At 34.5% G+C, this 18,939-nt stretch overlaps 1 protein-coding gene across 1 annotated transcript in view; it reads left to right on the forward strand.

Moving 5' to 3' along the window:
- EXOC6B (exocyst complex component 6B) overlaps positions 1–18,939 on the forward strand; it is a 712,247-nt gene that overhangs the window by 414,389 nt on the left and 278,919 nt on the right. The window contains exon 17 of the mRNA XM_060169979.1: positions 8,979–9,113. Coding sequence (XP_060025962.1) covers positions 8,979–9,113 — 135 coding nt within the window. The remainder of the gene's footprint in view (positions 1–8,978; positions 9,114–18,939) is intronic.

Consider the following 18,939-nt stretch of genomic DNA (forward strand, 5'->3'; position numbering starts at 1 on the left):
CCATGTGCTATGATGGCAAAATCTTCAATTAGAGCTAAATTTGGGGTGGAGGAAGATTGGGAATTTGGTTTTGGACATATTCAATTTGTAGTGTTTATTAGACATACAGTTTGAGATACTGAGTTAACAGTTGTATATATGAGTTTAGAGTTTGAGAAGGCAGTTCGGCTGGGAGATAAAAAGTTGGGAGCATAAAAATGATATTTATGGGCTTCCCTGGTGGCGCAGTGGTTGAGAGTCCGCCTGCCGATGCAAGGGACACGGGTTCGTGCCCCGGTCCGGGAGGATCCCACATGCTGCGGAGCAGCTGGGCTCGTGAGCCATGGCCACTGGGCCTGCGCATCCGGAGCCTGTGTTCCGCAATGGGAGAGGCCACAACAGTGAGAGGCCCGCGTACCGCAAAAAAAAATAAGATCAAAAAGTCTACAATTAATCAATGCTGGAGAGAATGTGGAGAAAAAGGAACCCTCCTACACCATTGGTGGGAATATAAATTGGTACAGCACTATGGAGAACAGTATGGAGGTTCCTTAAAAAACTAAAAATAGAGCTACCATATGATCCTGCAATCCTACTCCTGGACATACATCCAGAGAAAACCATACTTTGAAAAGATACGTGCACCCCAGTGTTTATAGCAGCACTATTTACAATAGCCCAGACATGGAAGCAAACTAGATGTCCATCAACAGATGAATGGATAAAGAAGATGTGGTATATTTATACAATGGGATATTACTCAGCCATAAAAAGAATGAAATCATGCCATTTGCAGCAACAAGGATGGACCTAGTGATTATCCTACTATGTGAAGGAAGTCAGACAAAGGCAAATATCATATGATATCACTTATATGTGGAATCTAAAAAATGAATCAAATGAACTTACTTACAAAATAGAAACAGACTCACAGACTTAGAAACTTATGGTTACCAGAGGGGAAAGTTGAGGGGGAGGGATAAATTAGGAGATTGGGGTTAACGTATACACACTACTATATAAAGAATAGATAATCAACAAGGACCTGCTATATAGCACAGGGAACTCTACTCAATACTCTGTAATAACCTATCAATATATGGGAAAAGAATCTGAAAATATATATATAAGTATATATAACTTAATCACTTTGCTGTACACCTGAAACTAATACAACATTGTATATCAACTATAATTTAAAAAAAAAAGATTTGAAGTAAGTTTTAAAATAAGATTTCTTTTTTTCTAAACCTTTGCTTTTTCACCAGACTAATTTGAAAATGATATCATGGAGAGAAAGGAAATAAACCACTAGTTTATTAATCTCAGAATATCAGAGAATTAGTTAAATTTGGAAGGTTTACAATGAATCAAAGGATACTCTGGTTCTTTGTGAAGAATATATTGATAGAAAGTCTTAAAATATAAATTAGATTTAAAAGAATTAATTTATTACAGATGATAGCAGAATACCTTCACTTAAGTCCCTACTCAAATGTTATTTCCTTAAGGAGTCCTCCTTGACCACCCTATCTCAAAATAGCTCACATCTAACATCCCCATGTAACTCTTTATCCTCCCTTCTATTTCCAGTGTTTATTACCACCTGCCATCATACTATATGTTTAGATGTGTATGTGTTTACTGTAATATCCATGAAGCCAGGGACTTTGTCTTGTGTATAACTGTGGACAGCTCTATCCCAGTTCCATGGCACATAAGAGTTATTAATTAATGAAAGAGAGAAGAAAGAAAAAAAAAGAAGTAGGTAGGTAGGTTCTTAGGGCAAAGTTAAAGAAATTTAGAGGTCCTGGTAGTGACACCATTTTGAATACTTATATTTTTATGATTATAATAATGCCCCAGAAGACCTGAATAAATGACCAATGATTTGTATTCACCCTTTGTTTTTATTATAGTCTGGATTGATGACCATATCTCCCACATACCATTTGTCTTCATCCCCAATTGTTAACAGCAGTGATGTTGCTAGTATTTTAAAACATTTTATACGTAAGTCTTTTCAAATATGAGCTCTGTACTAGACCTTTGAATTTGCAACCAGGAGTTCCAAGTATTTTAGCAGTTTATGTATTTGCCTTGGAGAGGGTATAAAATGAGTAGCTGACACAGCTTTTTATACCCTTGCTGGGGTGAAATGGAGATAAAATTCCTTGAAGTCTTATGGATAGCTTATTTTTGTGAATGAGAACCAAGGCTGTTATTTAGTTCTTCATCTTCCTGCAAATCACCATTTGAGAGGCATTGGTGGTGTGGAGAGGAGTCATTTTCTTGGTTTGGATTAGTCTATTTGGAGCTCCAATGTACTAAATTCTCTGATTTTTGGGAAACAATATAATACTGATCCTAATTACAAGTAGATGTGTATACCCCAGAAGTAATTTATAATTGGGAATGGACACCTAAATTTGTGGAATTTAGGGCTTAGTTTTGAACTATTGAAGAAGATGAAGCCTTTTTTTTCCCTGGAGTTGGTCAAAAATACAAATATCTTCTGTGATCATGGTTCAGACTCTGCTGTGGTAATCGGAGCAGGGTTGGAAAAGAAGTGACTTCCACAGTCTAGTCTGTGCCTTCCTTATTAGATTCTCTCTGATACTAGGAAGGAGAGACAAAAAATTTCTGCTTCTTAATGGTTTTTAGCCTAAGTGACTTCTATCATTTAGCTGTGAGAGGTGTTTGTTTGCTTTATAGTGTTTTCTTTTCTTCTGGACAGGTTTCACAGAACTCCACTTTAGATAAGATATAACCAATATCTTAATACATTGTTAGTTCCATGTCCTTGAAACAATAAGGACAGTTTGGATGGCTACAGTGATATATTTTTGTAAGAGAGGGGGAAGTAGGGGCTAAAAATATCAAAGGAGCTCAAACTCTGATGGAAGTTGATACTTGAAATTGCTTCATTTCACCCTTAAGTTCAAAATTACCCCCAAAGCATCTGGCTTCACATTTGTAAATGCCGTTTTAAGGATTTTGGTTAGCTGTCATTCAGGAGTAGAGATCACTTAGACCTCATTAACAGACAATATTCCCTTTGAAAATGACATGGTATCTACTGTAATCCTAGAGTGTTTTAATAGTCTATTCTATGCTCAGCAATGAAACATTTCAAAAGTGACTGACAGCCAATTGATGTAATTCATGGTGATCTTTTGTGTTGACAGATCTTTAAAAAGTCATGGGAAATTACTACTGTACCCAGTGAAGCTGCCTCTTTATCTTTTTTTTAACTGCCAATATCCTGCAAAACACGACAATTTTCTCTTTGACTGCCACTGTTTTTTATTTCTATAACATGACACGATTCCTCCTTATTATTAGGATTTCTTTTGATAGATAGAATGTGTTCCCTATAGGTAATGCTCATTTTAAAATAGAAAATTTTCAGTTCCCCAAATTAACTCTCTTACTTTTCTGGCTTCCCTATCATGACAACCTTGCCACTAGCCACCTTCCCACTCATGAAGAAGAGTGATTTAATGTAGACAATTTAAATTTTTAAATTTAAATATTAAAAACTTTGTCCTCCTCTGAAGGAGAAACATGTTGAAAGGAAGAAGGTGAGGAATTGCTTATTTTGGTAGGTGTTTTTTTATCTCTAAAGTTAAAAAGCTGATGTTTTGGGTAATTTTATAGGTGATAGAATTTGTGTCCAAAACTCAAAGTCTCTAAATTCAAACTATTTTTTTAACAGCTTTATTGGATTATAACTGCTTTACAATGTTGTGTTAGTTTCTGCTGTAAAACAAAGTGAATCAGCTATGTGTATACATATATCCCCATATCCCCTCCCTCTTGCGTCTCCCTCTCACCCTCCCTATCCCACCCTGCTAGGTGGTCACAAAACACCCAGCTGATCTCCCTGTGCTATATAGCTGCTTCCCAAGAGCTGTCTATTTTACATTTGGTAGTGTATATATGTAAATACTACTCTCTCACTTCGTCCCAGCTTACCCTTCTCCCTCCCTGTGTCCTCAAGTCTGTTCTCTACATCTGCTACTTTATTCCCGTCCTGCACCTAGGTTCATCAGAACCAATTTTTAAAAATTTTAGATTCCATATATATGTGTTAGCATATGATATTTGTCTTTCTCTTCCTGACTTACTGACTCTGAATGACAGACTCTAGGTCCATCCACCTCACTACAAATAACTCAATATCGTTTCTTTTTATGGCTGAGTAATAGTCCATTGTACATATCTCCACATCTTCTTTATCCATTCATCTGTCGACGGACACTTAAATTGCTTCCATGTCCTGGCTATTGTAAATAATGCTGCAATGAATATTGTGGTACATGACTCTTTTTGAATTATGGTTTTCTCAGGGATATGCCCAGGAGTGGGATTGCTTGGTCATATGGTAGTTCTACTTTTAGTTGTTTAAGGAACCTCCATACTGTTCTCCATAGTGGCTGTATCAATTTACATTCCCACCAACAGTGCAAGAGGGTTCCCTTTTCTCCACACCCTCTCCAGCATTTATTGTTTGTAGACTTTTTGATGATGGCTATTCTGACTGGCGTGAGGTGATACCTCATTGTAGTTTTGATTTGCATTTGTCTAATGATTAGTGATGTTGGGTATTCTTTCATCTGTTTGTTGGCCATCTGTATATCTTCTTCAGAGAAATGTCTATTTAGGTCTTCTGCCCGTTTTTGGATTGGGTTATTTGTTTTTTTGATATTGAGCTGCATGAGCTGCTTGTAAATTTTGGAGATTAATCCTTTGTCAGTTGCTTTGTTTGCAAATATTTTCTCCCATTCTGAGGGTTGTCTTTTCGTCTTGTTTATGGTTTCTGTTGCTGTACAAAAGGTTTTAAGTTTTATTAGGTCCTATTTGTTTTTATATCCATTTCTCTAGGAGGTAGACCTAAAAAGATCTTGCTGTGATTTATGTCAAAGAGTGTTCTTCCTGTGTTTTCCTCTAAGAGTTTTATAGTGTCTGGCCTTACATTTAGGTCTTTAATCCATTTTGAGTTTATTTTTGTGTATGGTGTTAGGAAGTGTTCTAATTTCATTTTTTTATACGTAGCTGTCAGGTTTTCCCAGCACCACTTCCTGAAGAGGCTGTATTTTCTCTATTATATCTTCTTGCCTCCTTTATCAAATATAAGATGACCATATGTGCGTGGGGTTCTCTCTGGACTTTCTATCCTGTTCCATTGATCTATATTTCTGTTTTTGTGCCAGTACCATACTGTCTTGATTACTGTAGCTTTGTAGTGTAGTCTGAACTCAGGGAGCCTGATTTCTCCAGCACGATTTTTCTTTCTCAAGATTGCTTTGGCTATTCGGGGTCTTTTGTGTTTCCATACAAATTGTGAAATTTTTTGTTCTAGTTCTGTGAAAAATGCCATTGGTAGTTTGATAGGGATTGCACTGAATCTGTAGATTGCTTTGGGTAGTAGAGTCATTTTCACAATGTTGATTCTTCCAAGCCAAGAACATGGTATATCTCTCCATCTGTTTGTATCATCTTTAATTTCTTTCATCAGTGTTTTACATTTTTCTGCATGCAGGTCTTTTGTCTCCTTATGTAGGTTTATTCCTAGGTATTTTATTCTTTTTGTTGCAGTGGTTAATGGCAGTGTTTCCTTAATTTCTGTTTCAGATTTTTCATCATTGGTGTATAGGAAAGCAAGAGGTTTCTGTGCATTAATTTTGTATCCTGCTACTCTACCAAATTCATCCATTAGCTCTAGTGGTTTTCTGGTTGCATCTTTAGGATTCTCTGTGTATAGTACCATGTCATCTGCAAACAGTGACGTTTTACTTCCTTCCTGAATTAGATTCCTTTTATTTCTTTTTCTTCTCTGATTGCTGTGGCTAAAACTTCCAAAACTATGTTGAATAAGAGTGGTGAGAGTGGGCAACCTTGTCTTGTTCCTGTTCTTAGAGGAAATGCTTTCAGTTTTTCACCATTCAGAACGATGTTGGCTGTGGGCTTGTCATATATGGTCTTTATTATGTTGAGGTAGGTTCCCTCTATGCCACTCTCTAGAGAGTTTTTTATCATAAATGGGTGTTGAATTTTGTCAAAAGCTTTTTCTGCATCTATTGAGATGATCATATGGTTTTTCTTCTTCAGTTTGTTAATATGTTTTATCACATTAATTAATTTGCGTATATTGAAGAATCCTTGAATTCCTGGGATAAACCCCACTTGATCATGGTGTAGGATCCTTTTAATGTGTTGTTGGATTCTGTTTCCTAGTATTTTGTTGAGGATTTTTGCATGTATGCTCATCATTGATATTGGCCTGCAATTTTCTTTTTTTGTGACATCTTTGTCTGGTTTTGGTATCAGGGTGATGGTGGCCCTGTAGAATGAGTTTTGGTGTGTTCCTCCCTCTGCTCTATTTTGGAAGAATTTGAGAAGTATAGGTGTTAGCTCTTCTCTAAATGTTTGGTAGAATTCACCTGTGAAGCCATTTGGTCCTGGGCTTTTGTTTGTTGTAAGATTTTTCATCACAGTTTCAATTTCAGTGCTTATGATTGGTCTGTTTATATTTTCTATTTCTTCCTTGTTCAGTCTTAGAATGTTGTGCTTTTCTAAGAATTTGTCCATTTCTTCCAGATTGTCCATTTTATTAGCTTATAGTTGCTTGCAGTAATCTCTCATGATCCTTTGTATTTCTGCAGTGTCAGTTGTTACTTCTTCTTTTTCATTTCTAATTCTATTGATTTGAGTCTTCTCCCTTTTTTTGTTGATGAGGCTGGCTAATGGTTTATCAATTTTGTTTATCTTCTCAAAGAACCAGGTTTTAGTTTTATTGATCTTTGCTGTTGTTTCCTTCATGTCTTTTTACTTCATTTCTGATCTGACCTTTATGATTTCTTTCCTTCTTCTAACTTTTGGAGCTTTTTTGTTCTTCTTACTGTAGTTGCTTTATGTGTAAGGTTAGCTTGTTTATTTCTGATGTTTCTTGTTTTTTGTGTTAGGATTGTATTGCTATAAACTTCCCTCTTAGAACTGCTTTTGCTGCATCCCATAGGTTTTGGGTCATCGTATTTTCATTGTCATTTGTTTCTAGATATATTTTGATTTCCTCTTTTATTTCTTCAGTGATCTCTTGGTTATTAAATAGTGTATTGTCTAGCCTCCCTGTGTTTGTATTCTTTACATATTTTTTCCTGTAATTGATATCCAGTCTCATAGTGCTGTGGTCGCAAAAGATACCTGATATGATTTCAATTTTCTTAAATTTACCAAGGCTTGATTTGTGACCCAAGATATGACCTATCCTGGTGAATGTTCCATGAGCACTTGAGAAAAAAGTGTATTCTGTTGTTTTTGGATGGAATGTCATATAAGCATCAATTAAGTCCAACTTGTTTAATGTTATTTAAAGCTTGTGTTTCCTTATTTATTTTCATTTTGGATGATGTGTCTATTGGTGACAGTGAGGTGTTAATGCCCCCTGCTATTACTGTGTTACTGTTGATTTCCCTTTTATGGCTGTTAGCATTTGCCTTATGTATTGAGGTGCTCCTACGCTGGGTTCATTAATATTTACAATTGTTATATCTTCTTCTTGTATTGATACCTTGATCATTTTGTAGTGTCCTTCTTTGTCTCTTGTAATAGTATTTATTTTAAAGTCTCTTTTGTTTGATATGAGAATTGCTACTCCAGCTTCTTTTGATTTCCATTTGCATGGAATATCTTTTTCCATCCCTTCCCTTTCAGTCTGTATATGTCCCTAGGTCTGAAGTGGGTCTCTTGCAGACAGCATATGTATAGGTTTTGTTTTTGTATCCATTCAGCCAGTCTATGTCTTTTGGTTGGAGCATTTAATCCATTTACATTTAAGGTAATTATCAATATGTGTGTTCCTATTATCATTTTCTTAGTTGTTTGGGGTTTGTTTTTGTAGGTCTTTTCCTTCTCTTTTGTTTCCTGCCTAGAGAAGTTCCTTTAGCATTTGTTGTAAAGCTGGTTTGGTGGTGCTGAATTCTCTTAACTTTTGCTTGTCTGTAAAGGGTTTAATTTCTCCGTCAAATCTGAAAGAGCTCCATAACTTGAAGGTTGATTACTTGGATTTGAATCCCAGTTTTAATGTTACATGATCTAGAGTAAATCAGTTCATTTTTTCTTTTTTCTCTTATAGTAGAATGGAAGTAATAATTATGCCCACTTAACTTACTTCTTCTGGTTGCTGGGAGGCAATCTAAGAAAATGAATTGTGCAGTGCTTTATAGACTTTAATTCTATACAGACAGTAGTATTCTTCCTTATCCTCCTCTCAAAGTAATTTATAGATGAGTTTTTATCTTACCAGTACTGCCTTGTTTAAGGATCTACTCTGTAAGAAAAGGAAAATAGTATTAACTAAAGAATATTTAATTTTCATAATAAGTCTGTGATTTAGAAATTATTATTAACATTTTACGGTTAAAGAAAGAGGCTTAGAGAAGTTAAGTAACTTTCTCAATATCAATAATTTTATACGTATTTGCTCCCTGGTTTCTCTGACTTCAGTGCTCATGTTTTTTTCTTTCACAAACTAATGTAGTTTGTTAATATACTGCAACCTGTTCCAACATTCCTTTGTTCATCATGCCTAATTTTGAAACTTCTTGACATTTCAGTCATTCTTGTTCTTTTAATTGGAGTTCATTTATTTCATGCATTTGGCAATTATTTATTGCCAGGTACTATGCTAAACACTCTCAGTTTTTGATCTTAGTTTAGTCTTTATTTTGAACAGAAGAAGACAAGTTTAAAATAGTGACACTTGCTCCTATTGTTCCCCCTATATTAGGGGGAAATACAAGTTGCTTTGGGAAGTCAGGGAAGTCTTCACAGAGGAAGTGATACCTAAGCCTGTGCTCTAACATTAACTTTTTATAGAATACAGATGGCCTCTGCCATTATGTCTTTTGTTTTTGTTGTACCATCAGATTCATACTGAGCCACTCATCGTAGGGTGAATAGTCAAATTACTCTTACATGTTCTTGTTATTTTCCAGCTTGTCCAGATTATTATCAATACAACACACTTGGAGAAATCCTGTAAGTACTTGGAAGAATTCATCACCAATATCACTAATGTGCTTCCAGAGACAGTCCACACCACCAAACTGTATGGCACCACGACTTTTAAGGTGAGAAAGCCCTACATTACTGTAGAAGTGCTTCTGGTGTGCTGGGGCATTCTACCTAACATGACTTTGTTTCTCCCATAAGTCATATATGGTCTTCCTTAGAAAAAGGATTTGATTATGATTTCCTTAGAAAAACAAATTTCAGTGTTTTGGGGTGTTTAAACTAAAAATGGTCTACAGCTGTGTCCACTAAATCTTCCTTATATTTCATTCATGAAAATGACTGTTTCCTCAGTTGACCACCTGACAGGCAAGTATTTTTAAATATGGTCTAGAAAAGAGTGGTTGCAGCTGAAATCAACAGCAATTTAAAAATTTTAATTTAGCTATCCTTTCTTTTCTGTGTCCTGGGTCCAGTTTTTTTTTCTTTTAACTTTACATTTCATTGTGGAATTTCTGTCCCTTGCTATTGTAGTTAGCAATTTTTTAATCATCTTACAAGGCCACAGGACTAGTTTTGATGCAGTGTTGGATTAAATGAAAAAATGACGCTCTTACAGAGCAAAAGAAGACTTGATGGTAGATGAGTTTCTGGAGAGTAAAGAGCCTTAAGAAACTCATTTATATTGCCATGTGAACTTTAAATAAATATTAAACAGGGCAATATCTTAAACTAAAATGGTAGATTCTGACATAATGGCCAACATGTATGCTTTGGGAGTTTGTTATTGTTTGATTATTTTAGTTCTGAAACAAATCTATGTCACCCTTTTGAAATCTAGAAGTTGTTAATAGATATGAAGTGGTAGAGTTGAAATCATGATTTATGTTTATGGTATCTCCTTTTTTAGATCATTTTGTTCTCTTTGCCTATTTATTGGTACCTTCCCTTGAGAATGGATTTAACAGAAGAAATCCAATTTGATTCATATTGCTTATTATATTTTAAGACATATAAAAATTGTTGGTATGATCTGCTCTTTTTTCTGTTTCAAGAAAAAAAATATGAAAGATCCTGGCCAATGTAATCTTGAGAGAGAAGAACAAAGCTAGAAGCATCACACTTCCTGATTTCAAATTATATTATAAAGCTATAGTAATCAAAACGGTATGGTATTGGCATATAGACAGATACATAGATCAGTGGAACAGATTGGAGAACCCAGTATTAAATCCATGCATATATTGTCAATTAATTTATGACAAAGAGGCCAAGAATATACAATGAGGACAGGATAGTCTTTTCAATAAAAGCAAGTCAAAACTGCAGTGAGATAATACCTGAGATAAACACATGTTAGAATGGCTATCATCAAAAATACAAGAGATAACATATACTGGCAAGGATGTGGAGAAAGGGAAACTTGTACACTGTTGGTGGGAATGTAAGCTGGTACAACCACTATGGAAAACAGTATGGAGCTTCTTCAAGAAATTAAAAATAGAACTACTGTGTGATATGGCAATTCTGCTTCTGAGTGTGTATTAAAAGGAATCGAAATCATTATCTTGAAGAGTTATGTATACTTCCATGTTCACTACAGAATTAATCGTAATAGCCAAGATATGGAAACAACCTAAGTATCCATCAACAGATAAATGGATAAAGAAAATGTTACATACATATTCTCCATATATGTATCCATATATATGTGTGTATGTGTGTATATAGATGTATATATGAATATTATTCAGTCATGTAAAATGAGGAAATCCTGCCATTTGAATCCTAAAAAAATTCAAACTCATAGAAACAGAGAGTAGAAAAGTGGTTGCCAGGAACTGGGAGAGTGGGTTTGGCAAAAGAGAGAAGTTGGTAAAAGGGGTACAGACTTTCAGCTATAAGAGGAATAAGGTCTGAGGATCTAATGTAAAACATGGTTTCTATAGTTGATAATACCGTATTGTATAATATTTGCTAAGAGGATAGAACTTAAATGTTCTTACGAAAAAAAAAAAAGATAAATATGTCAGGTGATGAATGTGTTAAATAACTAGATGATAGAAAAGAAATCCTTTCACAATATATTTGTATATCAAATCACCACAATATGTATTTTAAATGTCTTATAATTTTGTTTTCAATTGTACCTCAGTGAAGCTGAAAAAATGGAAAAAGTGAGATGTGTAACAACAAGATATTCTTTATCTGTTTATGATTAGGTTAGTTGCTAGATGAGTTACACATTCATGATGTGACCATGGGTTGTTTAAAACTCCCTATAAAATTACTTACAACAGAATTAATTATGCATGATATTATGTTGGTATCTTTACTTGTAAACTTTTCAATGATGTCTCCTTGTAGTAATACTGATACAATTTTACTGAGGGAAAGACTTATTTCATAAAGAGGCCCCAATTATTAGTATGAAAATATGACAAGAGCTTTAAGAATTTCAGGATGACCTTCCTTAGATAGTTTAAAGGAATTATAAGTACTCTTAATATTAGCATTATTATGGAGCATGGGTAATAATTTTATCAAAAATATTTCTACATGATTTCTACATGTGGAAGCCAAAATTTCTCTAGGAAAGAAAATGAGGGAGATGCTTATAATTAAGTGTTCAATAGGAAATAGGATTTAGAGAGTTAGAATATGATGTTCATTTATACTTGTTTATCCTATGGGGAATATGTAATATGTACTGCTATTCTTCCCCTAATCCATCTCAATTTTCTTATTTCAAGGGCTTTTCAAATTATGGTCAGAAATCCTCCCAAAGGGTGGCTTGTGTATTTTGTTGTTCCAGCATTAAAATTGCTGAGGGAAAATTAAAGGCAGACAGGAAGCCATAGAGGTTGAGCAGCTAGTTAAATACTTAGTAAAGGAGAAGTTCTGGAGACCACTAAAGGTCATGTTGACAGTGCTTATTGGAAACACTGATTGCTTAAAACACATTGAAAGTTTATTTTTACCAGGACTGTTTCAGACCAACTAACCCAGAACTCAGTATAAACATGGCAATTATAACAGCTACATATTGTGTATTTTCCTAAGCTACTGTTTCCAGAAAACTTTCACTTGCAGATGGAAACCTTAATGCTGAAAAAGCGGCAAAAACAATCAGAAGGTCTTCAAGGTATTTTCTTGCAGAGTTCCTTCTTGTTTCTACCATATGTGACCTAATCAAGCTGGTATCCTTAGCTTTCCTTGTTTATAAGAATTCCCTCACTTACAAAATAGAATGAAGGTATTTATTAATTTACCCCATCACAAGTATTGCTTGTGTACCTACTATAAAATATGGAAGAGAAAATACTTAGTCCTTGGATTTAGAGTCTATAATCTACGGGGAAGACAGACACTGTAAGTTCTATAAAGAACTGTGCAAAAAATGCTGGAATAATGTAATAAATACATTAAATCTCTCACTGATTCTCCAAGTTTTTATAAAGCATCTGCTACATACCAGGCAATAAACCAGTCTCCTGACTTTACACAGCATATATTCTCGTGAGGGTGATAGATGATACAGAAACAAAAAATTTAATATAATGTGAGGTAGTGGTAAGAGCTAGGAAGAAAAATAAATGACCTGAATGAAATAAGAAATTGAATCACTTGGATTTCTGATAGATAAGCAGTCCAGTCAGAGGTAACAATATGGTAGAAGGTATTGGTGTATTCAAGGTGATCAGTATGCAAGGGGGTCAGTCTGGCCGTGAAGTATTTATCATTGGTACGGGTGGTAAGAGACAAGATCGTCAGGAGTCATATGATTTCTGGACTTGTAGGCCCCAGTAAATGCTTTCTATTTTATTTTGAAATGAAATATGAGGTCATTAGAAGATTAGAAATGGTGGTGGTAACCTGATTTATGATGGGTAACCCTAGTTGCTTTGTGGAAAATATACTATAGGTCAGCAAGAGTGGAAGAAGAGAATCCAATTTGAAGGTCATTGCAGTAGTCTAGGTAAGAGATAATGGTCACTTGGACTACAGTGGTAGGGTTTGAAGTGGTATGAAATATTTTTGAAGATAGAGATGGCAAGTTTTATTGCTAGATTAGGTATGAGATAATAAGAGAAAGAATGGAGTCAAGGATAATTCCAGGATACTTAAACTAAGCAAACTGGATTAACTAAGATGGGGAATAGCAAGAAAATAAGTTTTGGGGAGTGGCAGTAGAATCAAGATTTCCATTTTTCACATATAAAGCTTGAGGTATTTATTAGTCATTTATCATAGAGATTAAATTGACAGGATAAAGTCTTAGCTGGACATAAAAATTTAGAATTCATAAGTGTAAAGATGGTATTTTATGCCATGGAGCTGGCTGTCTTTTGGGAATTTAATATAGATAGAGAAAAGGTGTGAGGATTGAGCTCCAAGGGAAATCAACGTTGACAGGTCTAGAAGAAGAGGTGAGTGGTACTTATCTCAGTTCTGAGACCTTCAGGGAAGACTTACTGGAAAAGGCCCAGTAGGAGGTGTCCAGCAGGAGTATCTTGGGACCAGCAGGAAGTGTCCAGGTGGAGAAAGGATGAGGAGGGAGTAAGGGACATTTTTAGGTGAGGCAACTTCATGTAAAATGATGAAATAATGAAATAAAATCATACTTCTCTGGTGTAGAATAAGGGTAGCAATGACATAGAGAAGTAGGTAAATATCAATTGTGAAGCACTTTGTTTTATAATGATAGATAATTTGGACTTTATCCTACTAAAGTCTTTGAGAGACTTCAAGTAAGGATGTGTTGCAATTTTAAAAATAATCATTTACTTTGCCTAATTAGAAGGAAGGAAGGAATGATAAAAGCATGGAATGCAGGAAAGGAATGAGACAAGAAAAAAGAAAGGAAGGAATAAATAAATCACAATTACTTGAAATTCATAATCAGAGGAAATGAAATACCGAGAATACTTTGTATAACTCTGTGCTAATAAATTTAATGATCTATAGGAAAATATGTGATTAAAAAGGCGATTCAAGGAGATAAAGAGGACTCCCTGGTGGTGCAGTAGATAAAACTTGGCACTCCCAATGCAGGGGGCCCGGGTTCAATCCCTGGTCAGGGAACTAGATCCCAGGTGCATGCCACAACTAAGGGTTTGCATGCCACAACTAAGGAGCCTGTGTGCTGCAACTAAGGAGCCGGTGAGCCACAACTAAGGAGCCATGAGCCACAACTAAGGAGCCCACATGCTGCAACTAAGACCCAGTGCAACCAACTAAATAAATAAATATTAAAAAAATAAAAGAAGATAAAGAAAATTGACATAACTATGAAAAAAATGAAAAAGTTGTTAAAGACTTCTTAAAACTGGGGAAGATTCACATGATTTTACCAGTGAATTCATTCAGGCTTTCACGAAACAGATAATTTCTGTATAATTTAAACTACTCCATACCGTAGAGAAAAATGAAAAATATCTCAGTTAATTTTTGTGAAGTCAACATAACAATGATTCAAAACTTAAAAAAAAAAAAAAAGTTCTGAAGACCCTAGGGGCTGGACAGGAATAAAGACGCAGACGTAGAGAATGGACTTGAGGACGTGGGGAGGGGGAAGGGTAAGCTGGGATGAAGTGAGAGAGTGGCACGGACATATGTACACTACCAAATGTAAAATAGATAGCTAGTGGGAAGCAGACACATAGCATAGGGAGATCAGCTCAGAGCTTTGTGTCCACCTAGAGGGGTGGTATAGGGAGGGTGGGAGGGAGATGCAAGAGGGAGGAGATATGGGGATATATGTATATGTACAGCTGATTCACTTTGTTGTAAAGCAGAAACTAACACACTATTGTAAAGCAACTATACTCCAATAAAGATGTTTTAAAAAAGATAATAGCAATTGATAAAATAAATATTAGAGCAACAGAAAAAGAGAGATTTGGTCATAAAATGAGGTTAGCTAATATTTAATAAGCTCATGGTTCCCTCAGGTGTGCCAGGCTCTTTATGAAAGTTATTAGATTTAATAAAGGTGTTAAAACTATGGAAAAAAATATAGTAGCTGAAATTAAGTTTAAAAAGAAAACTAGAGAAACCATAAAATCCCTGAGCAATTAAAGACAAATATTGATGTAAAAATCATAAATAATAAAATATCAAACAAAATCCAGAAGTGCATAGAAAGCAGGGATAAAGTAATGTTAAGAATGCAAGGATGATTAGTATTAGAAAGTTGTTTAAAATTATTCACTACTGTAATAGATCAGGTGAGAAAAAATGCATGAGTATTTAAAAAGATACTATAAAGGTATTTTATGTAAGGCCACATCTCTTCCTGATAAAATCTCTTAGTGAACCCCTCTATCAGTAATTGACAAATCAAGGAGGCAGAAAATTAGTAAAGATATTGTTGAACTGAATGGTGCTATCAATCAGCTAGATCGAATTGACATTTATAGAATACTTCATCTAACAACAGCGTAATACATATTCTTCTCAAGCTCATAAGAACATTCACCAAGACAGACCATGTTTGGGGTATTAAAGCACATCTTAAAAAATTTTAAAGAATAAAAATCATATAAAGCTTGCTCTCAGACCAAATGGAATTAAACCCTGGAAATAAATAACAGAAAGATAGCTAGAAAATCCCCAAATATTTGGAGATTAACCAGCACACTTCAGAAAAACACTTGGGTCAAAGAAAAAGTTTCAAGAGAAATTAAACAGTACTAAATTAAAATAAAGTATAACTTACTAAAACTTGTGGCATCAGTGAAAGCACTGCTTATAGGGAAATTTATAGCATTAACTGCATAAATTCCAAAAGAAGAAATTTCATGATCAGTAATCTAAGCTTCTACCTTAGGAAACTAGGGAAAGAAGAGCAAATTAAATCCAAAATAATCAAAAGAAAAGAAAAATTAGAGCAGAAATAATTGAAAACAGAAAAGCAAAGGAGAAAACCAATGAAACTAAACATGGGTTTTTAGAAAGATCAATAAAATTGATAAACTTTGAGTTAGGCTGACCAATAATAAAAGACAGAAGACACAAATTACTAATATCATAAATGAAGAAGGGTCCATCACTACTGATTCCATGGACATTAAAATATTAATAAGGGCATATTATGAACAACTCTATATCCACAAATTAACAACCTACATAATTTTTTCAGAGACACAATTTACCAAAACTCACACAAGGAGTAATAATCTAAATAACCTTATATCTGTTGAAGAAATTGAATCAATAATTAATGGCTTTCGAAAATAGAAAACACCAGGCCCAGTTGAAAGAAGTTGAACAAGACACAAGTAAATGGAAAGATATTCAATGTTCATTAATTGGAAGAATTAATATTGTTAAAATGTCCAAGCTACCCAAAGTGAACTACAGATTCAATGCAATCCCTATCAAAATGGTACTTTTTTTACAGAAATTGAAAAAATAATATTAAAATTTGTGTGGAACCACAAAAGACTCTGAAAATCCAAAGCAATCTTGAGAAAGAACAAAGCTGGAAACAACACACTTCCTGATTTCAAATTATGTTATAAAGCTATCGTAATGAAGACAGTATGGTATTGACCTACAAACAGACACATAGATAAATGGAACAGATTGAAGATCCCAGAAATAAACCTATACATATATGGTCGATTAATTTATGACAAAGGGGCCAAGAATATACAATGAGGAAAGGATAGTTTCTTAAATAAGTGGGTTTGGTGAAACTGGACAGGCACATGCAAAAGAATGAAACTGGATCTCTGTCTTATACCATAGACACAAATCAAATCAAAATGGATTAGAGACTTGAATGTAAGACTGAATCCATAACACTCCTAGAAGAAAACATAGAGGGTAACTTCTTTGACATTGGTCTTGGAGATGATTTTTTGGAGTTGACACCAAAAGCGAAGGCAATAAAATCAAGAATAAACAAGTGGGACTTCATCAAACTAAAAACTTTCTGTACAGCAAAGAAACCATCAACAGAATGAAAAAGCAACCAATTGAATGGGAGAAAATATTTGCAAATCATATATCTGGTAAGGGGTTAATATCCAAAAAACACAAAGAACTCATACAACTCAATAGCAAAAAAACAATCTGATTAAAAAATGGGCAGAGGAACTGAATAGACATTTTTCCAAAGAAGACATACAAATGAGCAACATGTAAATGAAAAGATGTTCAACATCACAAATCTTTAAGGAAATGCAAATCAAAACTACAATGAGATATTACCTTACATGTAGAGTGGTATCATCAAAAAGATAAGAGATAGGGTATATATCCAGAGAAAATTCTAATTTGAAAATATACTTGCACCCCAGTGTTCATAGTGCACTATTTACAATAGCCAGGTCATGGAAGCAACCTAAATGTCCATCAACAGATCAATGGTTAAAGAAGATGTGGTATATATATACAATGGAATACTACTCAGCCATAAAAAAGAACGAAATAATGCCATTTGCAGCGACATGGATGGATCTAGAGATTATCATACTAGTAAATAAAGTAAATCGGACAGAGAAAGGCAAATGCCATATATCACTTATATGTGGAATCCAAAATATGATACAAATGAACTTATTTACAAAACAGAAGTAGACCCACAGACATAGGAAACAAACTTATGGTTACCAAGGGGGAAAGGGGATGGGGGAAGGATAAATTAGGAGTTTGGGATTAGCAGATACAAACTACTATATATAAAATAGATAAAAAAGTTCTACTGTATAGCACAGGGGACTATATTCACTATCTTGTAATAAACCATAATGGAAAAGAATATATATGTGTGTGTGTGTGTGTGTGTGTGTGTGTGTGTGTGTGTGTATAAAATATATGTATAGCTATACTTTGCTGTACACCAGAAACTAACTTAACATTGTAAATCGACTATACTTCTATTAAGAAAAAGAGACACAAGAGATAACAAATGCTGGCAAGGATGTGGAGAAAAGGGAGCCCTTGTGTACTGTTGGTGGGAATGTAAGCTGGTACAGCCACTATGGAAAACAGTATGGAGGTTCCTCAAAAAATCAAAAATAGAACTACCATATGATCCAGCAATTCTACTTCTGGGTCTATATTCAAAGGAATCAATATCTTGAAGAGTTATGTATACTTTCACATTCATTACAGCATTAATCAAAGTAGTCAAGATATGGAAACAACCTAAGTGTCTCTTAATGGATGAATAGCTAAGTTACACACACACACACACACACACACACACACACACACACACACACACACACCACATACACACAGTGGAATATTATTCAGCCATTAAAAAAAGAAGAAAATCCTGATCAGTTGCAAAAACATGGATGAACCTAGAAGGCATTATGCAAAATGAAATAAACCAGATAGACAAATACTTCATGGTATCATTTATATGTGGAATCTAACAAAAAAAGTTGAACTCATAGAAACAGAGAGTAGAAACATTATTGCCAGGGCTGGGGGGTAAAGAAATAGAGGTTGATAAAAGGATACAAACTTTCAATTGTAAGATGAATAGTCTGAGCATCTAGTATATAACAATGTGACTATAGTTGATTACACTATTGTATAAATGATAATTGCTAAGAGAGTAGAACTTCAGTGTTCTCACCAAAACAAACAAACAAAAAAGTAAATATGTGAGATGATAGCTGTGTTAAATAACTTGATGTCGGGAATCCTTTTGCAGTGTATACCTATATTTAGTCATTATGTTTTTCATTTTAAATATCTGACAACTTGGCAGTTATATGCTAATTAAGCTGAAAGAAATTCTACCTAATATTTAAGGATGAAATTTCACCACTTCTCTATAATATTTTCCAGGAAATAGAAGCAGAGAGAATACTACGTAACTCACTCTATGAGGCTAGCATTACCATAATACCAGCCAGACATCGCAGGAAAGGAAAGCTATAGACTAATATTTCTCATGAACTTAGATGCAGAATCCTC

This window comes from Lagenorhynchus albirostris, chromosome 13 (assembly GCF_949774975.1).
Source record: "Lagenorhynchus albirostris chromosome 13, mLagAlb1.1, whole genome shotgun sequence".
Classification (NCBI taxonomy): domain Eukaryota; kingdom Metazoa; phylum Chordata; class Mammalia; order Artiodactyla; family Delphinidae; genus Lagenorhynchus; species Lagenorhynchus albirostris.